The 23,248-nt window shown below is 37.4% G+C and overlaps 1 protein-coding gene across 2 annotated transcripts in view; it reads right to left on the bottom strand.

Moving 5' to 3' along the window:
• DCBLD2 (discoidin, CUB and LCCL domain containing 2) overlaps nucleotides 1–23,248 on the bottom strand; it is a 42,458-nt gene that overhangs the window by 13,522 nt on the left and 5,688 nt on the right. For both annotated transcript variants that reach the window (XM_059466661.1, XM_059466660.1), the window contains exons 2-7: nucleotides 11,502–11,729; nucleotides 7,625–7,762; nucleotides 6,404–6,455; nucleotides 4,969–5,041; nucleotides 2,074–2,207; nucleotides 1,378–1,418 (exon numbers count right to left, since the gene is read on the bottom strand). In XM_059466661.1, coding sequence (XP_059322644.1) covers nucleotides 1,378–1,418; nucleotides 2,074–2,207; nucleotides 4,969–5,041; nucleotides 6,404–6,455; nucleotides 7,625–7,762; nucleotides 11,502–11,729 — 666 coding nt within the window. The remainder of the gene's footprint in view (nucleotides 1–1,377; nucleotides 1,419–2,073; nucleotides 2,208–4,968; nucleotides 5,042–6,403; nucleotides 6,456–7,624; nucleotides 7,763–11,501; nucleotides 11,730–23,248) is intronic.

Below are 23,248 nucleotides of genomic sequence, written 5' to 3' on the forward strand. Positions count from 1 at the left end.
TGGCAGAGCCCAAATGTGACTGGACACCAGAGAAAGTCTTGCCCATGTCCTGAGAGACGGCATTAGTAGTTTACTGTCTCTGCTGAATGTACGTCACCTGCCACAGCACAAGATCACTTCACTAAGGGAATTCTTTCCCTCATCAGTCATTTTCCATCTAACATGCTGCCACTTGGCAGCAAAAATGCCTCAGTCTCTAAATACCTGCTACATTCCACTCTTTGCTCTGTGATGCTTCAGTTAATTTCTATCGACTCTCAAAGTCAGGCAGTTTTTCCTGTATAAGCAGACTCATCTTCCTCTGCACTGACCATGCCTCTAGCCTTGATAACACACTCCTCTACTTCATACCAAGTCATAAAACCAACTGCAACAGCAGGAACACACTAGGACCTTCACCACAGTCTGATAAACCTCATTTGAGCTTACTACAGGGTTTCTTTTCCCCTCACCTAACTCCTAGACAACCCAACTACAGACATTTTAATCTAGAGCTGCATCTTGTCTCTCGCTTATTCAATAATTTCTCACGTGTCACTGAAGTTCACAAAGTCTAGATCAGCATTTTTTCCTCTCTCTTCCAATTTCCAGGCCATTTAATTACTTTCATACACACTATCACATCACATTGTGAAAGACAAAAAAGCCCAGCAAAAGCCTGCCTGGATCACTGTGTTTAATATTCTTTATGCATAGACCTGTAATTTTTTCTCTCGGCTCTTGCAGATACCTGAGAGAGAAATAATTGTAAAATTTTTATTAATTATTAATATGTGCACTGTATTTTCTAATTTTTGTTTATTTATACACTTCCATCACCAAACACTCCTTCCCATCAGATTCCTGTCTTCATATCCTCCTTCACTGTGCCTCTGATTTATGTATTAGGAAAAGCATTTATTTATTTTGAGAAGTATGTGCATGATTCCCCCTCCCTTTCTTTTTTTATCTTTATGAAAAACAGATGTGATGGTTTTATGGTTTTTAAATTGTTATTAAAACAGTTAAAGAGACTAAAGAAAGGCCACTGTCTTCACATATTTCCAACATCCACTCAAAGATGGCATTTAAAGTGACTTACAGAAAAACTAGCTTGCACTAAGAAAACTACAGCTAATTTATTTAATTAGACTGAATCTCTTTCTGTACATAAGCAAGGCTTACTTGAAACACTGCTGTACCTATAGTGATGATTAATCATCAAGTTGAGATAGTAAAACAATACAAAAATAGACATATTTTTTTAATTGAAGAATACAGTAAGGAAAGGTCTCACAAATGAGAACAAAAATTAAGAAATCAAATATCTGCACACCCACTTCTATCCACAAACTTTGTATGAAAGTAGTAACATGTAACACATGTGATACCACTTACCACTTGTCTTAAAGGTGAAGAGACTTGTAGACAAGGGTCCCCTGCAGAGAAGAAAAGATGATGTTTTGCAGTACCCAGTGAGAAAAATTGAAACAAACTGTCTTCAATTTATTTTTCTTGTCTGACTGCTTGCCACTGAAATATATACACATGTGCCTGAACAAGCACTTAATGATTAACACATCCTGCCAGTGAGTTGCAGCACTTTCAGTACAAACACCTTCTCAAATGAAATCAAGTTCAGAGATGCTGGGTTAAATACTTTCAAACAAACATCTACCCAGCAAAATGCAAGACTTCATTAAAATGCTTTCTTTTCAAATTAAGCTAATCATAGTAACACAAATCAATCTCCTGTGATTGCTTTCATCTGTGGGTCTTGAGATACAATGACAAGCCACAGTCTTTTCCTAAAAATGAAAAGCTGCAATTAAATTACTGTTTTCCTGCAGACCAGTAGGAATTTATAGCCAAGAAGGTAAAAACTCCTTGCAGAATTTGGAAAATGAAAATTCCTGGTCTAGAGATTAAACAATTGGTAAAACAATTTGGTAAAACAATTACACTACAGCAAAAGTCTGAGAAACTTAGAGAAGAGAAGCTGTCCAGGGAACATATAGCTCCACGAGCTGAAATTAATCCCACAATGAGACACTACCAAGACCTAAGGTGCTAAAGATAAGGAAATACACTTACACTTTTGAGGTGACATTGTTAGCCAAGGAGCCTTCATAGTATCGAATGCCCTTGCTGATTACAACATTAATTTGACCACCCAGAGTATTTGACACGACACCTGCATGAACACCGGCCATACAAAGTGATGACGACTTGAAGAAGGAAGGGAAAGAAAAATTTCATACTACTAAGTGAATAAATTAAACACCACACCATATATTGTAAATGCTACACTGTCCAGCTACAGTTTTTGTTATTATTACATTAAAATACTATTTTTAGTTAAGTGTTGTCTTGGTTACTTAGAAAGCACTCATCTTTATTATGAATTTATAAAAACACAAGAAGAAGGCCCTACATTTCACTGTGTCCTCCCCAGCTGCATTTAGAATGTAACTGTTGTAATTAAATGACCTCAAACCAACACCAAGGTGAATCAGTCTGAAAAAGCCAGACAGCCAGGCTCAGCCTATAATAAATTATATTTGACAACAAAACATGTAAACACATAGAAAAAATTTTAATAGAACATTGAGAGTATGTTTGTTTATTTTCTCACAATTAAGGGGTGAGGCACTGCAGATTTTGTAGCTTTCAGCCAAGGGGTTTTTTATTATATCTTGTGGTTAAACATGGTTTAACCATCCAGCACTGATCCATGTAAAGCCACAGTAATACACGCATACAACTCATCCTAAACAAGTCAATTACCTATGTTGTACAAGTCAGTGGAGACAAGTAATAAAAAATGTTTTTGCAGGGTGTTGTGGGTTGACAGGGAAGTAAGTTCTTGACAGGGAGGTTGTGGCTAAACCAATCAGTGGTCAGATTTGAATATTGGCACCTGGTGTGGCCATTGAAGACATGACTGCCTCTGAGAAAACAGGGGTTAAAGCAGAGCACTCCCAGGGGAACTTTCTCTTCTTGGTTCCAGTGGTGAAGTAGTTTCACCTCCCCTCCCCAGTAGCTGGGTGGGGGTGGGGGAAGCCATGCACCCTGGCTGAGGGGTGGTGATGAACTGAGAGTTGATTATCTGAGGGGTGGCAACTGGATTGAGAATATAAGGTTTAATCTCATTGTGCTGTGGTGGAAACTGGGGGGAGGAGGAGCAATGTTTTGGGAAGGTTTTTATTCTGAGTTCTGTGTGTTCCTTTTTACATATTGTAAGTTAATAAAGTTTTTTCCTTTATTCCTAAGCTGGAGCCTGCTTTGATCTATTTCTGGTCACATCTCACAGCAGCCACTGGGGAGAATATATTTTCATGGGGGCACTGGTGTTGCGCCAGTGTCAAACCATGACACATAGGGTATCATGTTCTTGCCTTTTCTCCTTGGATGACAGAATCTACTAACAAACGTCATAGTGACACTTCCCTGGCTTGCAGGCTACAGGGGCCACAGTGAGCAGCACTTATCACACTAAGTCCGTCAGGCTTGCCCAGAGTAAGCTCACATCCAAAACGTCTAGGATCAACATAGCTCCCCTCTCCATTAAAGTAAGAGCATGGGATTTAGTAGGAGATGCAGCTCTCTCCTCCCTGCTCACCAGATGTCAGCAGTGAGAGCTCCAAGCCCTCAAGGACTCTGAACATTAGGGTCATACAGAAAGGAATCAAGATTTTGTATATTTTTTAAAGCAGCAAACAGTTCCCATACATTTGAAAGAGATGCATAAGAAACCTCAACCTGAAACTTGGTCTAAAGTGCTGGAAAATTTCATTTTTTTCCACACAGCCTGACTTCTGGGAAATTCACAGCCTTTTTTCATTGATAAAGTACACAAAAATAAAGTCATAGGGCATTTATTTCCTTAAGTTTCCTTATGAAAAGGTTTCGTTTTCCTCCATAGAAAACAATTATTCCAGATTTTGTAAAAAAAGTCCCAACAAGCAGAACTCCTGCAGATGCTGCAAATTTGTGAGGCAGAGAATCAATTTAATATTGTTATTAGCTACAAAAATTACCTTGCAGCCACTTAGTGAGGACTCACTGGGGACCAGAACATGTAACACAGTTACACTGTGGTGACATTTTTACATGGGAGTGATTAAGCAAGTAGCCTGGGATTTACAACTATTTGGGGAAGAAAAGAAACAGGCACATTTTAAGTTTGTATTTAATACTAAAATCTTTGGTTACTAACATTTTTACATTGTCTTACCTCTGTGCTACATCTAAGGGCTTATTAAAAGAGTATTTTAAAATAAAAACCAAGTATTTAATGTAATTTTTAGTAGGCTGCTAGTAAAATTATAATCACTTATAATAAACAAAGCAAACATCCCCCCATCCTATGGCAAGTTCATTAATTGACCGGCAAAGGCTTACATTAGAATAATATTGTATGGGGTTTTGCATTGTTTTAAGTAAACAATACATTATTAAAGATGTTAATTACCAATTTACAGAAATACTCGTACAGTATTAAATTTGTTTTGCAAATTGTTTTATAGCTGCTGAGCATAAACAGTATTTCATCTCTAAAGTGTAACAAAAATTAAGATCACCACTAAGACACTGCTGAAAGAGGCATTACAGTGTCAAAAATAAAACGACATAATTAAAATAACTGGTTCTTTCTTTATAAATCTCAATTTCCCAGCCTAAGAAAACCAACTAAAAGAAAACAGGAAGTAGAAAAAACCCAATCTTTTGATTGATCCACCCTTCTCTGCAGGACTTATGAAAGTATTTGAGACTCCACTACACTACTTCACTTCTTGGAGATGGCAACATCTGAAGCACCTGTCATTTAGCACCAGTGCTAAAAAATGAGTACCATGTTATTCACTTTTAGGAGGCACAAATCCCAGCATACAGGAAGCACAACCAATGCAAACAACTACAACTGACTTGCATTATCCACCATGTGTTTTATGAAAATTCATTTGAGCCCATGGTATTTTCACTTACATCTCTGTATCCATGAGGAATAGTGCCTGAAATATCAGCAAAAGGAATCACACATCCAGCTGGACAATACTTACTGAAAGAGAAGAAACTATCAAGTCAGGATAGGCATGCACCTACAACTCTCTTACAGTTATAAAAAAGTTGTGGTTTTGATTTACAAGACTCTGCTATTCATGTATCACTATGTAATGATATCTTCTAACTGAAGATCTATCAAATCAGACCAAAAATACTCACATGTACACAACAGGAGGACAGACGTTTGAAAATGTTTTAAAATAAGTCCCAGCTGAAATTACAGTTCCAGTCTCAATATGATGAACTAATAAGGCCAGCATTTTATATTATGAATACTATGTGGCTCCTGTAAATTCAAAGTCATATAACTAAAAATATTAAAGAATTTTATTTTATGAACTAGAGGCCTGCATATCTATTTGTTTGGCACCCTTAAATAAAGCATCTGAAAAGTAATGCTATTTTGTAACAGCTTTTGGCAATGCTTAGATCATAAACACTGGCCAAATTACCACTAGCACATAAAAAGCACAAGGCAAGACACCAGCACCTCTGGAGCAGGCCTGTGTTCATGTTCTAGGACCATTTCATACTGCACACAAGAAAATTATTACATCTTCAAGAGCTAAAAGTAGAGTGGAGCAAACGCATCAACATTTTCACCCCAACTCAGCAACAACTGAAGCAATGCTGTAGGTTCCATGAAAATAGGGGGATTCAGAGACTTTGTCACACATTGACTAAGGCCACAACCTACAACAAGAGCCCTATTCTGGAACCGGGGAAAATGAAGGAGAAATGCAAAGGTTGTACTTTGAAATGTTCCAGGTTGCCACAGCTTAAGTTCTCCAAAAATTAAGCTTTGACACTTCACAATAGTCTGCAGCTTTAAACAGACTGGCCTTGCATTAGATGGAAACAGGGAAGGAGAAAACAGGAAAACGTTCCCCTTCAGAACGTAGAGCATTCCATGCCTCCACGGAACCTCATTAATGAGCACCAAACTCTGAAATGGGTCTGCAATTTCTAACACGTGTCATCATTTAATGATGACATTAGGTAACTGTAGGTAACTGTAATACAAATTTCAGTAATTAAGTTGTGTACCTGCTAAAATGTATTCATAAAAGCAATATTTTTTCTATGAAAATGAGATATTAGCTCCTATGTGTTAGTGCAAATTAACAAGGTTCTACTGTATACTGCATGTAAATAACACAAATGGGAGAGACAGGAGGAGGAAGGAGGAGTGCAAATGTCAAAATTCTTCAGCTCTAACCCCTAATTAGTTTGTGTCTCAAGTTCTCTGGATGGCCAATTTTCAAGCTACATCAGAATATGTGACAAAGCAAAGTAGAAACACTTAAATTACTTCATTAAAGAGACTGGGAGGAAAAAAGGTAAAAATCAGTCTTACTTGAATTCTGGTTCGGAAAAGTGACTTGCATTGTCTAAACAGGTAATTAAGTCTGGAAAGAAAAAATGTAAGTCAAAAGGATGAAAAAGACAAAAGGTTGAATATGCTTTTTAAACTGCACAAATACATACATTTGAGCCTCTGAGGCTTAACAAAATCTCAGAATGAAAAAACACATTCCTACTAAATTTTCTTGCAACAGATTTTGTATCACAGTAGAACCTTGCTAATTGTCTGAGTCACTGGGAAATCTACTGAGAATATGACTCTAGATAATACTACAAAAATTCATTTTCTGTGTAGCTTAATTTTAATTTATAGCTATATTTCCGAGACAAATCTGAAACAGAAACATATGTTCTTTTCATAAAATTAAATTAATAAGATAAAGAGGCCTGTGTTTTCACCATTTAATGGTTCTGCAGTGCTGAACACAAGCACCATAGAGAACAAATGTTAGAATGCTGTGTTACTGGCATCCATGACTGATACCACAAATTTCTTGGTTTTGTCTGCTGTGTATCAACATACAGTCCAAAATATAGAGAGGAAAGCATCAAATACTCTACAAAATTAAAAACTGAGACTCTTTATCTGCTCTTTTTAAAATAACTTCCAGATAGGGTTTTTTGCCTCCTGAGGCAGTTGTTGCTGCTCCTTCATTTCCTTGCAGACCACGTGTTATCACTCACCTTTACAATGAGTGGGAGGAGATGCAAAACAAATGCAGCAGCCTCCTTCAGAGGCTTAGAAGAACCAACACCAGGGGGAAAAAACCCAAGAAAAAGAGAAAAAATCTAGTCCAAAGATTATGACATGAAAGTCAAAGGAGTACAGGATGCTGCTACTGAAATAAAAATTTCCACGAGGTTAGTCTGTGTAAAATATATACAGTTTGATAAGAAAACTTGTTAGCTATCTGCCACCTTGACTGCTACCTGAAAAAATGCATTTTTGTCCTGAATCTGAAGCAGTCCTTTCATTTATAACAGACAACTGACATTTTTCCTCTGATATTCAAGGTAAGCTTTGTTAACATTTCTTTAGAACTACAGCAACTTTTAGGTAGGCAGTCAAATTTCCTACACAGAAGTATTATGAAGAATGTACTAAATTTTTAGAAGTTAATTTGTAAGAATGTGGGAGTAAATGAACTGGTTCTGTTTTTACTACAGCTCTAATTCTGCCAGCAGAGAAAAATCACTGAATAATCATAAATACCTAATTTGCCAGTGGTTGAATAAGCTGCAAGAAATCCACGTCCAGAAGTGTGAATTCCACTCATGAACTGTACTGTGACTTCATTACTTTTTGAAGTAATTAAACCATCCATTTGAAAGCCAAATCCACAGTATTTTCCTGTGGAGAGAAGGAGGAGAACAAATATTGACCCAAAACAACACATGTAATAAGCATCTTATGCAATTTCCAGCCTCTTATTTCATCTGCAGTGTAGGCTCACATTAGTTCTGGCGTATATTCAAAAGCAAATACATGAGAATGACACTAAATAATGCTTAGCAGTCATTTAAAGCAAATGGCAGACTGTGCGTTCCACATTTGTTTTGTCACTGTCAAAGGTATGGCGTACCCCAATATCTGCAGATAAATGTGACCTCGTCCCATTCATCTCTAGCCATGCATAACCTCCACACTCAGAGCTTCAAAGAACATGAGGAATCTCACAAGGAAAAGGATCAAGTTAGGACAATGAGAAGCATCTACCAAAGCAAATGAGAAAAAAGTCCTCCTTTTCCCAAAGCTGCTGAAGCATTTCCTCCTCATAGACACCTCCATGGCTTTTGTCACATACTTTCCCTAATTCTGGACAGCAGCAGGCACAGCTCACTGCATTTCAGCAGTATCATACATATATCATATCACAGGTAAGCACCATCAACATAAATTACCAGTTAGCTCACTTTCGATTTTGTCACACCTAAAATACCTAACTGTGGTATTCACATATTCTTTGAACAGAGAGAGACATAATTCTCTCTCCCAGGATTTTCCTGGGAAGCTGAAAGTCTGTGAGAAAGCTCAGACAAAGAAGAAAAATAGTTCTTATTTTCACTTGCTGCATCTGTTGTATGGCACATGGGGAATGTGTTATGGAGATTGTTTACCAAAAGGGATTTGTTAATTGGACACTGGTGATGGTGTTTTGGACTGATTGACCAGTTAGGTCAAAGCTGTGTCATGACTGTCTGTAAGGGTCACAGGTTTTTCTTTAGTATAGTATAGTATTAGTGTAGTCTGTAGTATAATATAGTATAGCTTAATAAAGCATTTGTTCAGCCTTCTGCAATCATGGAGTCAATGCACGTTACTCCTTGGTCGGGGATCCGCCTGAGACAATACATAACAAAGGTTCTGTACCTGGGTGCTTCTCTTGTCATAAAAAATGAACAAAAATAACACCATTTCAACTGCTGGAGTCCACAGATATTGACAGTATTTGCCCTATGAAGTTCTAGAATTGATACCACATTAATGGATGAATGGCTGTTAAACACGTCCCAGTCAATATGGAATTCTACAGTCCTACTAACTAGAAGCTTTAGTAAAGATACTGACCAGTTAATTAACTTGTTTAGAAAAAATAATCTTCTGTTCTACAGGCTACCATGATCATTCAATATTGTAGAAACCATCTATACCCCTATTTAAGATTCTGCAGTGGATAAGCAAAGTGGATAATCACCAGCAGTAAATGACACTGCCTCTGTTTTAGCTCATCATTCCACTTGCTTTCCTCATAATGAGTATGTTATCATATAGCAGAAATAGCAGAAAAAGAGGCAAGACTCCTTCCTCAAATAAAGGCAAATTACCATACTAATGTAGAGGAAGTGGAGTAACAGAGTCCTCCCGGAATAGTTCTTAAAAAATATAATACAAAATAAATATAAGATGTACGGCAATTTCCTTTAAAAGTGAACTGCACTCCCAAACACTATCAAAATAATTTTAAAAAATTTAAAAGTTAAAATACAAATTCCTGTCATTATTCAGAGCTTTCTAGATGTTGCTTAGTCAGATTTTTTTTAACAAAGCAAGGGTATCTTCTAATAAAAAAACAGAAAACTTTCTTTTAAAGTTTTGTTTCCGGCCACTGGATCTTGTTACATTAGTGACCATCATGAGACTCCTCTTAAAACCCCTTCTTCAGGCAAATACAAAATGCAAGCCATTTACATCCAGCTTGGATAAACTCTCCAGTGCTGCTTGCCCCATGGACATACAGCCTTTGAAAAACTGTAGAGTGATGCTCTTCATGATTCATAGCACGGCATACTTTTGAGACTACAAATCATTTTTCCAACTCTTCCCTGGCCTCTTGCCTGATTTTTTACAATCTTTTAAAAAGGAAGCACTAGGAATGGACAAAGCATGATGACAGCAACACCTTTGTCAGAAGGTGTGTGCAGAAGATGTAATATTGCTATTTTGTCTGTACTTACGCATTGAAGGATCCCGAGTGCTTTTGTATAGCTACAATACAGCACGAGAGGAAACTCTCATGTCTTAAATAAGTACATCTGACTGCAAATGCATAGTGATTTGACTGTACTGAAATCTCACAAACTCCTCTAGATCTCACTTACACTAGAGACAAACCTAACACTGAGCATTTGAATCTTCTTTTTATTTCTTTATAAATACTCAACAGGCTTGGAATAAGCACTAGCCCTTAAAAGTTTCATTAGAAACCCTCTCTGTTTATCAATGAACCCACTAACAATTTATTTTTTAATCTAACCAGCCAACTTTTAAGTCATTTTGGGTTAAAAAAGGTATGACCGAATTTCAGATTTTACGTAAAACAAGTATTTTAATGGTAGACCATGCCAGCAGTCTTGAATGGAAAAACTTAGGATAAGTCCAGAATTTTCCCAAGAAAATTCAAGTCACTGTTTAATCTCTCCAGTGTCTGTTGCTTCAAACATTAAAAAAACACCCCAAATCTTGCCTCATCTGCATTTGCCACTGTTAACATCACTGTCTGTCCTTTGACTTAATTTATTAAGAGCAGAACAACACACACATTTCCCAACATGCTGTACTGCTCCACGAACAGGCCACAGCTGAAAAGCAAGGGAAACAAATAAAGCAGGAATTTACTTGAACCCATTAAGTCCCTTGTAAAAGTCAGTAATAGACTTATCAGAACTTGATATTCCTTGCCATTTAAGGTATTCAGTGTTTCCTATTTTAGACCAAGTCTGGCTCAACAGCTCCAAGCACATACTTATTTTCACACACACTTACCTAGGTAACAGTCGGAAAAGAGGGTTAATAAACCTAACACTCCACTAGCCTCTTTAGAAAAAGACTCAATTTACTGGGACTAGCATTTGATTTGCACAAAAACAGTCTCAGTGAAGTAAACCTTTTTCTCCCTCTCCAAATTAAAGTTTTAGGAAAGAAAATAAAGTTCATCTCCATAATAGCTAATTTTAGAAAAAGAAGAATGACAATTCATTTTCAGTTTTATGCAAAGTAACTGTTAGAGTCTAAACACCCTACGTACACCTTGATGTAGATGAGAACATCATACTGCTATTTGAAAAAAAAAAAACACTGACTTCTAGTGGTGAAATTATCCCGAAGAAAATGAAAACGAAAAACATTATCAGAGGATGGAGGATATTTGGACTATATGCCTTTTGAAGCCTGTCATCCTTTAACACCACCAAGATGAACAGCTGAAATCAGAGTAAATCCATTTAAAAAGAAAGGCCTTTCAGGTAAGATAAAGATAGATAGATAGATAGATAGATAGATAGATAGATAGATAGATAGATAGATAGATAGATAGATATTTGCACCTTTTTTTTTTAATTAAGATGATTCTAGTTTTACAGTTCCCTCTTCACTGTTTTCAATAACTTTGCAATCTACTAGGAAATGTCAAGAGAAAATAAACCCACATTGCAGTGGAGCTTCCTTTGAGAATCTCAAGAATCTAAGATTATTACAGGATCTGTGTTGCATTTATGATGCAGCTGGTGTTAAAAAGTAACAAAAGTAACAAAATACACCTGAGTTCTCTACAAGACAACAGTTCTCAAATACTGACAATTATAGCTCCTACCTATTTCTGTCCTGTTGGGGCCAATGCCATTATGAACTCTCAGGTAACTGGAATGACAGGAATCGGAGTCATCAATATCAAAATCACCAAACTTGAGCTGAACTTGCTGCCCAGGCTTCACACGGATTTCCCACTCACACACAGTGCTATTGGGAGAGGTCTGGGGGTAGTTTATGGAGGCCAGGGTCCCGCTCTCAGGGCCCAGCACAGTATGTCCACACCCATCACCTAGGAAAAAACAGACAGAAATCAGGTCCCATGTTCATCTTCAAAGCCTCATACCACACCATGCAAAACACATTGTGAGGAAACTCCAAGGTAAGTCACACGCAAATGACACAGCAATGGTGACAAATACCACTCAACTACCATTGCCTTTTGCTTAGCTTATCATCACAGGCAACCACAGAACTGCTACAACTTCCTCAATGAGATGGAAAGTGATCCATAATGACTTACAAAACAGCATGGACAGTAAAGGAAGTGTCCCTGCTATTTTGTATTTCCTCAACACCTCAGTACAGAAGGAAACAGGTGCTGAAAAGGACACCTTATAGAAAAAAAGAAACCTGACAATAAAACAAGAGCACATTGGTTTTTCTGAGTTACTGTACTCACAACACAATGAAAAAGAAGTACAAAGCCAGTGGACAGCAAATAAAATACAGCATATTAAATAAAGCTCTGACTACTACCAAACTGCAAATATGGTGTTTTCTACTGTACCACTATTTTAATCCTGCAATTCACTCCTATTTGGAGAACACACTCAATTTTTTTGAATTTTCCTGTGACTCCAACCTGGAGCCTTCTACCTAATATTTGAATATTAATTTTAAACTGCAATAACAGTACTAAAACTAATTTAACAAATGGAAAACAATATCACAAATTATGTATTGTCAACACTAAATTATAAAGAGCAAACTGATAAATTCTATTACTCAACAGCTAGACATGCATTTCACCCGATATGTAGCACAAAAAGAGCAATTTCTGTGCTGGTTTAGAAATGTAAATGTTCTTAGAGTAATGTTCACAATGCTCAGCATGATTCCTATTGACAGAAATTTGTTGTGACAGTTAAGTGTTTAATATTACACAATAATACATGTAGTTCCTCTATTGAATATGAAAAGGCAAGCTGAGCTTTAGGTCCAAAAACTGTATGTACACTTAAGAAATTTAACTAAATTTCAAAATTCTTAAATGTATTACATGTAAGGCTGAGTGGAAAAGTAAGTCCAATGCACTGAAGCAATGCAGAAAAAACAAACCCCTATGATTAAGTTAATTAGGTCTGATTAATCTATTTGTAAACACAACTAATTTTTGCTAACAAAAACTATTCTCCTTATAATCTGAGCACATTGAAAGATAGCTGCAGGCTACAAAAGCTAAAGTCTTGCTAGTATACACAGAATCATAAATGGATGCAGATGCAAACTGCAGCTGTTTATCTTGCTAGCAGTCTGGAATGAAAATTATACATACTTGGAAAAGTTAACTGGAATATCTGCTTAGTAAAATCAAAACTTGTATTTGTGAAGCTGTTCTTCAGCCATATTTTCAATAATGCAATTTGCTTTAAAACACTTTGTTCTATCTCATAGCAAATATGATTTCTATTTGGATGACAGCTGATCAATTACTTTTCTAAGTTAGAGTTTTTCTAACACAAGACACCATTGTTCAACATTACAAAGAGATAACCTACACCGCATGTTTTATATATCACTATAATCCTGGTTTCTTTCTAAAGGCATGTTATAACCCAAAGAAAAGTGAAAGCTTTATCATGCAGAGTCTGTATGGCCTTGGTTTATTAGCTGCCATGCATTCAAATGTCAGATTTCTGATTAGTCTTAATACGCTAACACTTAACAATAAAAGACTCCTTTTCTAGTAAAATGGCTTTTCACAAGCAAATACACACACTATAAAGTGCATGGAATTTTTTTACATAAACAACAAAAACCAACAAATACATTCATGGTGACACATGGAATTAGCATTTCAAAACTCTTTATATTGCAGATATAAAAATAATTATCAACACAAGCAGCAGTCAGTTTTAGGCTATGTCCTAAACAAAAGCAATGAGCCGTTAACCAGTTCTGTCCTTTTCCTTTCCTGTGATGGGGTAAGCAATTGCTTATTCATTCACAGATTGAAAATACTGCGCAAATACACTGACACAGTGGCCTTCTGAATATGAAATCATACTAGCATTCACCTGTATGGGCAGATACACTGTTCTGAATGCATTTTAAGAGAAATAAAAATCCTTGCATGAACTATAATGCATAGAAGTTAATTATTTCTCATTTCAATAGGCCTGTTATTGCAATGCAGTCACCACACAAATAGTATTTCTTAAATGTTCATGATGAACAGCACACAGCTTTCTGACGAGAAAAGCAAAAGAACTCCAAAACACATTTAGGTGAGAAAATGCAAATAAAATATTTAAAGTTTTTAAAATTGTTACTTTTCTTTTAAAGACACATCAAAAATAAAAAATGACAACATTACCTCTTGTAGTTTGGAACAATGTATTGTTACCCGTGGCTAGAGAGAAAAACTTTCTGATTTCCTTCACACAATTCAATGGAAACATCAATCTCAAACCTCCCTTTTGTTGCAGGCTTTCTTAAAAACATGAAAGGAAAAATACTCCTCTATGCATATTAAAGAACCTGCTGTCCAATCATACTAGAAAGTCAGGGAAAGGAACAACAGTTGTGCTGAACTGCTATAAAGTAGATTTTTTAAAGTAGCTTATTCTGAATGGACACTTTAGATCTTTTTATTGTATTTCACTTAGGTTAGAAATGCCAGACACTTCATGTCTGAAGAATCTGAAGATTACCATGGCATATACAGTCTGCCAAGGGCAGCAGCATCACACACAAGCTATTTGGAAAATTTTAAAAAGCACAATTCCAGTGAAACTTGCAGATCCGTGAACCCACATCCTGCTGTATTGGTACTATAAAAGGGCAGTTCTTGAGCCTCTCTATGTAACGTGGCACTTCATCATTTCTACCACACTTCTTTATACATCACTGATGAATTCCAGAGACACATACACACAACCAGCTTCAAGGGAGCAATCTGCAATACTCAGCAATTTCTCCAAGAAAAAGTGCAATTCTTTTCACTATGGCAGCATACAGGACAGTAGCCACTTCATTCATTTGCAAGTCATGAAGTGCCACAGAACCTTTTGCTTCTGTTAACCTGTGAGAGTAGAATATCTAAGAACACACAGAAGACAGACATCAATCCCCTAGTCAATTATTCCTGGATGGGCTGACAACCTGTGTTGTCAGTACACACCTGAACAAGTCTCCTGCTTTCTTTCAGAGTTCTCTGTCACACCACAGGCCTCCCACACTTGCAGGATAGATTAAGTCCTTTGTGGAAGCACTAGGTCACTGGGTGCACAGTGTGCACACATCACACCTGACATGTGGAGGGGCTGCAGATGTGCATCCAATCTCACATGTCCTGGGGACCAAGTTCACAGCAAAGAGGAAAAATTCAGCTCGTCACCAAAACTTGTGTTAGAAACATGGACATCTCTTAAGCAGCTGGCAGAGGAAGGCAGACTGCTGCCATCAGGAGAAGGATCCATCTGTTCTCCAGGCACCTCTGAATGCAGCCTGGATGAACCCTCCTGACAGAGCTCATATGAGCCCTGGGCCATGGCACACTGATGTCTGATGCAACATGCCAATGGCTGAAAACAATTTCTTAGAGCCAAGTTCTTTACATCAACAAAACAGAGGAGTCAGACCAACACAAACATAACAAATCCTAAGGATTTTGATAGTTGAAGAAAATGTGGAATTTAATAAAATGAAGGAATACTGAACATGCAGGAGTGGGTGCTAAGTTATTAATACCCACCAAAAAAAAAAATTAACTATACTTTTTAGTTGTGGAAGTCAACCAGAGCTTTTCCTCCTGGAGAACAGCTGCTATTAGTGACCACTAAACTTCTCACTACCAAAACATGTTTAAAATAATTTTTTAGACCAGTGAACACTTTTCCTTTCTTTACTTGGAGAAGAGTGAATGATAAAGACATTAGACAGTTCAATATTATAACCTATAAAGAATAGCCGATGCATATCAAAACACCAATCTCAATTTTAACACATGGCACTAGCTTTTGAACAGACTCAATTTAACCAGGGGGTTTCCTGAGAAGATTTTACATATATAAGCTATTATTTTCTGTATGTTTGAGACTAAATATTGGATGTAATTGAAAGTTTAACTAAACAAATGTAGAACCAAATCTATAAGAGTGATGTAAGCAAAAAAGGGTATTTTAAAACATTCATTTTAACTTCAAATACACAACTCTTTCTGATTCAATGCATTACTATAATTTCCCCTGTTCTGTTCAGCTCCTGTGCTCTGCATTTCCTTACTTTTTCTCAGCGTACCACTAAAAGACATACACATGCTTTTTGCTTTTCTCAGTGTGGGCAAGAAAGTTTACACAGAGACAAAAGAGTTCCATGAATAAGAAACACTGAGGAATTAAATCACAGAGACATCAAAGTCTAAATAGCTTTTTCAAGTATTTTCAAATGCCCTTATTTGCATCCTCCAAACTCACTGCTGTTTCCACCAAATTCCACAGAGTGATGTTTTTCAGGAAGCAAACTGTTCCACTGTCAGAATTAATTTTCTTACCAAGCCAGGAAGCACACAGTCCACTTTGATCTTAATGCCATTTGCTTTCCTCAGTAACACACTGGTTTGGGACTTTCATTCCATTACAGACGTTTCACAACATAAAATAGCCCACACTGTCACAAGCAAGGCCATAGCTCAATAAACACTAGAAAGCACTTTAAATTAGCACAACCACAGACAAAAGCAAGCCTTGTCTACCTCTCACTTTTGGCCACATGCTCTCACACCCTTCCTGGTAATGGAGGCAACATTTACGAAACCACCTGACCAACCAGAGCAGGGACTTGGCATAAAAATAGCTGTTGGTTTTAACCGAGAGCACTCCCCAAATTTATTTGAGTATGCATATGCAGCAGTGCCTTCCTTGACAGAGGGGTAAGACAGTAGGGGAACACCAGCAACTACTTCTTTCATCAGCACTGCCAACCCATGCTTGCATTTTAAACAATCTTGAACACCGACCAGAGAGGTAGAAACCATCCCAACCCTGAGAAGAGCAGTCACACCAGAGTGGTGCACTGGAACATGGCTCGAGGAACAAGCTGGCTGCAGAGTGTCCCCCAACCCACTGCCACCACACAGTGCTGGATTGCATCAACCCAGCTCTCTGAGGAGGCAGCTCTTGGTGCCACTGCCAATGGCAGGGCAAGAAGTGGACGACAGGTGGAATTATGACTCCCCCAGCTTGGATTGATTTATCTGCTGTGGGGCACCCTTAGACAGTTAATGAAATTATGGGAAAAGACAGAAACAGGACAAAAGCACAGTAAGCATTTTGTTTTTTAAAATGTTGGCAGCTCAGTGGGGTGACAGGAGAGGGTGAGAGGAGACAGAGGCTGATTCTTGTTTTTACAGCAAAAGTACAAAATTTAATGTCATTACAACAAAATTTCACTGTTTTTATTTACAATACAGGCCACGTGCTGGGCTAGTGATAATTAGCACTTTATTATTTTAATCTGTACAACCAGCTTTACAATCATCCTCTCTGGAACTCCAGTCTTAGCTTTCAGCCACCGAATTTTACACAAAAGTGTAACACTTAGGAATCCTAAATTTAGCATCCAAAATATAATACCATTTTAAAATAATGATCTAAAATTATTAAGTTGTCAGAGCAGGTAAGATATGTGTTTCCTGTGCTGTGATGTACTAACTAAACTGACAACTACTAAAAGAACAGTAGGGACATCAGCTGTGTAAGACTGTGCTGCAAGACTTTCACTTACTGATGCTATGGAAACTATGTGAGTAAGATGCCAGGGACAGGTATGACTTGCTTAAATAGTATGCTGGCAAAAGGAGCCTACAAGGACAGGCTAGGCACAGCAAAAAGTGATTTACATGAGAAGTCTGAGAGAGGACTGTGTGCTCAGTGGTACATGATGCAGAAGCCCCTCTGATCTGCTGGCTAGGCTGATTCACAATGACAACTCATGCTCTGTGTCTTTGTTTGGCTGGCACATACAGGTCGCCCACTTCCCAAGACACAGCATTTACTTTACAATCTGCACCAACACATTCTTAAAAATAAACACTGCTGTGCTTCAGTGCTTTAAGTGCTACACAACAGAAACAGATGATGAATAAATGAAAAAATAACACACAGACGGTCATGCAAAAAACACTATGACAATAAGCAATGGTCATGGTCAGGATGGGCTTCAAACCTTCTGGAACGTCTTCAAACTCCTCCCCACACTAGGACCACATGAAATTTCACAAGCCTCACATATGTCAACTAAGAGGCAAAAATATTGTCCAATCATACTAATAATTCACATGCTAAATTAACACTACACTCAACACTTCCCACTTCCTTTTCCAGTTCATAAATGAGACCGCATAGCCTAACCTGCAGATCCATGGTGGCAGCACCATCTTGCCTCTGGGGAGCAGCTGCCCCTCCCCTGCCTCACTCTCTGCTAGTGCTCACTGTACCCCTGTTGGGCTGCAGCCCAGGTTCCCATCCCAGCTGCCCTTGGCTGGGTCAAGGATGGGCATTGCCTACCAGCCAGCAGAGCCTGAGCAACGCAGGGGATGCAAGGTAGGGAGAGGGAAGAAACAGCAGCAGCCACAGGTAAAAATAGTTTTTGGTACCATGGAATCAACAGAAGCTGTCAAGGAGGAAGCTCCTGGTTTGGGTACCTGAACAAAAAAAAAAAAAAAAAAAAAAAAAAAAAAAAAAAAAAAAGAAGAAAGAATCCACATCCAGCTGCACCAGCAGCTCCTTCTCCTGGTGTAGGTAGCATACAGTATCATCTTGATTTCTAACATTAATTTTCTAATCTAATTTCAAAATTACAGCGGGGACTATTTGGAGTTTCCCCATTTTGAATGACTTGGCGTCATTCTAGCATCATAAAGTTTAATACACAATCTGTTCTAAAAGGCACTTCATTCCTAATTTTGCCCTGTAGATATTCCATTAAAACAAAGATGTTGCTGCACTTCTGACCCTCTATGAATACAACCAATAAAATAAGCATTATGTATTACTGATTAACAAGATGATGAACTAGGAGATAGCAGAAAATTTGAATTTTTAAGTGCCAAATTTATCATTAGAAGTATAGTGAGAGCATGTAGGAGGTCAGTATGTGAAAACTCAGTCAGTAAAAACTGTCTGTGAACTTTATACTTCTCCATCAGTGTTGAAAGCGAAGGGAGACGACCCATCTTGTTGTTGATCAGCATCGACTCCGATTCATTGATCAAATCAGTCATCTTTTATAATAGTGTTAATTAACTTCATGCATATTGCAAAATCCAAGCTCACGGTAGGTTACAGAGAAAACTCTAACCCCTCCTTTTGTTTACAATACCCGTGGTTGTTTATTGAAACCAAAATTAGTGTTCTCACTGTGATATGAAAAGTTCTCAAAACCTTCATATCTGTTCCCAGAGCAGCCAAGGACTGTTATGAGAAGACTGTCTGAGAATCCTGCTGTTTATAGAAAAGGTGCCTGAGAACCTAGTTATTCACAAAATCAAGCCTGGGAACTGCTGCCTCACAGCTGCCTTTTACCCCTCCATCAGCTGTATATTTTCATGGCCTCTTTCTTTAAGCCATGCTTGAACCAGGCTCTCCACACATCAGCTTTGCTGTACCTTCTTCCTAGCAAGAAGGAAATGATGCTATATGTAGGAGGACTGGAGAACTTCTCTTTAAAAACATCTCTTTAAAAATGAAGATATAAAGTAATGGAAACGCTTTATTTTAAATTTTCAAATATATTTAGGAAAAAGACAAAAAATGATCATCACTAAACTTAGTACAAAAGTGTTCAAAAAATTCAATTTAATGCATTCCTCTTTCTACCCTTGTGATAATGAGATGTATTTTGATACGTGTACACAATTGCCATAAAAATAGAATTTAACAGACAGTTTGGTTTAAGGCTTCTTGGTTTATCACAAAACTCACAGATTTGCAAAAGAAAAATTGAGCACCAGTGGCTTCTTTGCACCACATTGAACAAGGCAAGATGTTTTTCTTCATATTTTAACCATTCTGGAGCCAAGTTAAAATAACCAGATATGGGCTTTAACTGGCTACAGTCCTGCTGAAGATGCAGCAGCTGCTAGCTGTGAAACCCTGTGTGGTCCTGAAGGCAACCATACATGCACAACATACTCAGCATACATGCTATAGCTCTGTAGTGCACTATCCTTTCAAAGGCTAAAGCTCTGAACTCTGAGGAGTAACCATGCAAAACTGCACCACTAATTCTTCTTTCCACTCAAGATCCTGAGGATCTTCCACCTGCCTCATTCCTGTAAGGTTTCTCTCCAGAAAAACCTCCATGTTTACATGCAAGTAGCTATACAAGTGGCTTGTGTTGCCAAGTCTAATTAAAACACTTTACACATTCTATTTTTGCATTTTTAATTTTATATCAGGGTAAAACTAAACAGAGATGTGGCACAACTGCTAAAATAGTTCATTGTTATCCTTCAACATCGAAAGCAGCAACTGGCACTGAAACAGGTACTCCTTCTACCCCAAACTGCAAGAATTTGCAATTAAGAGACCTGAAAAGATTTCCTCTTCGCAGTTAAGCAACATTTAGGTCTTATGATGGCCTGATCTAAGTTTAGGAAAATCACAAATGGATCGCTGAGGAGGAGGAGAGAAGGGTACTTAGGGATGAAAGTTAATTATCCTCTTGCACATCTGGAATAATTTTACAGAATATGTATACACAAGTCTTGATTAAATGCCAGGTCACAATAAACAGTACTAGTGTGATGACTGACAGCATCACTCTGGGAAGCGTTTACACCATTCTCCTGTTTAGAAAACATGACAGAAGAACTATCTGCTCACAACCATTCTCAGAAGCATGTCAAGCTTTTCAAGTTCCCTCTTCCACCATTAGCAGTATTCACAAAGATGCATCATATTATTACCTCTGACAGCAATTAAAGTAAGGAAACAAGAAAATGAGAGGGGTTGCTTTAAACAAGTGGTTCCATCAGTAAAACCATTTTGGGGAAAAAAATTTAAGAGAATCCATGTGACCTCATGCACAATCCATCAAATTCCTGCAAGACTGACAAGCCAAAGATGAGTAGCTGGAAAGAATTGTCATTCGGATGGATAATATTCCAATCCTAGATAATAAAACCTCTTCCTTGAGCTAAAAGTATATTTAGAAAACTTGAACATCTGGGAGGGAGATTTAGAGGGGGGATTAACTAGTGAAGAAGTGAAGTGGAAAAGGGAGTGCTTAATAAAGCATATAGATTGTCTGACCATTGATTTTATTTCCACTTTTCAGCCTATAAACGATGCATGATCTATGGAATGTGGTTAATAAGGCAGTCCCCTGTGATTTGTTGAATTGAGTTTTCACATAATGAAGAATGTTAAAACATTATACACTAATTTAAAACTTTTACTGAACAATGAAAAGTGTTAACAAAATCAAATATTCCCACATAGAAAATAAAAAACCTTTGGTTTTTTTCTTTAATACTTAACAAAACCACTCTAATACATTTTTGCCAATGAAAGAGAAACTATGGCATAAAGAAAATGCCAGAGAAATATTAAAAAAGAAAAAGAAGCATTGAAGAACTACACAAATAAAAAACCTCTAGACACTCTCAAAAAGAAAAAAGCATCAAGTCTGAGCCTGCGTGATCCTAATTTATAAGTAATTTTGCACAATGATGGTTTCATAATATAATGAAGCGCAGAAAGGCCCTTGAAAGTTTGATTTCTTGTACACCTTGAGTACTTAAATTTGGCTAGTCACTATTCTAACGAAGGGGAATTCAGGAAGTTGCATTAAATTTCTTTCCAGAAAGTTTTCAAGCTTGAGCAAAGGCATCCTAAAAAAGACTTTTTAACTATTTCTAAAGCTACCATGCTTTAAACACCTGGAGAAGAAAACAAATAAAATACAAAAACAACCCCCCATCCCCACCCTATCTGCTTCTAAGACATTCTTAAAAACACATCTACTGGTATTGCTAGGAATGACACAACTGAGCTCACCAACTTGGTTTGGCTTCCACAACATTGACTAATGTGATAGCAATGTACACAACCATCGCAGCCGTGGTGCAGAACTGGGACCTCCTAACTGTGACACCACTCAAAAGCAAGAGGCATTGGATACTCACAGGACAGAAGTTAGCATTTTCAGTAAGGTACTGAGAACAGAGTATATTTACATATATCTTAAGATAGAGAATATAAAAGAGTATATATATATATTAATATCAGCAGTCAATTAACTGTAGGGAAATAATGATTACCTGAGTCACAATGCGCAACATCTCTTGTACAGAGACAGTGACCAGGCCAATGCATCCTCCTCACATCAGCAAACACCAAAAACAAGCATGCCTGACATGTACACAGTCAGCCCTCGTTTACACATTTTCTACTTCCAGCAATCCTTTTTCTTCTAAAGAATGTACTTTTTTAGAAGCAACTGCCAAAGGCTGCTAAGAATCCTTGCACTTCTAATGGTTCGTGGACTTGCATTTCACATGGCTACTGCAAACATATTCCAGTTGTTTTACAGCTAGAGAGGTCACCTCAAATCAGTCTCACTGCAAACTTGCAACAAAATATGAGTTGTCACTTACTACAAAGATGAACACTTATATGCTTGATTTTCAGGATGCAACTAAACACACCAAAATCAAAGAGACAACTAATCACTGAGCTTCACCAGTATCCACCAGCTGTGCTGGTTCAACCGTACAGACTACTAACTCAATGAAAATTATTTTTATTTTGATATTGACAGAGAAAAAAAGCATATAACCCAAACAGAAGTGAAAACTCCAAACACAGAGATTTTGAAGAAATGCCAACAGGAAGCATGCAAATGCCATAAGCAGTACCAACTGACTGTGTTACAATTCTATGATCCAATTGATTGAAATAGTGGGATATCTAAACAAGTACAAACTATCTGCTTTAATTTAATTTTTGCAGAGTTAGTAACCATAGAGAAATGTTATCCTCTTTCAACTCTTCACCAAATGAAACTAAGAGGTCATGCAGGGAAACACCAGAAGTTACATGCTAGAAAAGAAAGCATAGGTTAAACGCTTTTTACCCATTCAAGGGCAGGTGTTCAGGTTTTTGATTTTTTTTTTCATGCACTAGACAAAAAAAATCCATCAACCAGAAACCATTTTCAAAATCTGTCTTATTCTGTGGTCCAAAGGTTAAGTCACTATCAAATTTTCAGGTATATTTTTTGTTTCAAATAACAAAGTGTTCAGTTATAAAGCAACAAGCTCAAACCGACTACAAATAGCACAACTCAAGCTGTTTGCCTCCAGTAATGGATGGCAAAGGATGCTGTTTAGCAAAATTTGGTATTTCATTACTGCATTAATGAACAAGCTACACAGATAACAATCCACCATTCTGTATAAAAAAACCCCAGGACTGAAAATTCTATCTTAATAATAAGTTACCACATGGCCTTCTACATCAGTATTACTTCTGCTCTCCCTCTCCACCTCTCTGAACTTCAGTTTAGTCACAAATCCACACT

The sequence above is a fragment of the Ammospiza nelsoni genome, chromosome 2 (genome assembly GCF_027579445.1).
Source record: "Ammospiza nelsoni isolate bAmmNel1 chromosome 2, bAmmNel1.pri, whole genome shotgun sequence".
Classification (NCBI taxonomy): Eukaryota; Metazoa; Chordata; class Aves; order Passeriformes; family Passerellidae; genus Ammospiza; species Ammospiza nelsoni.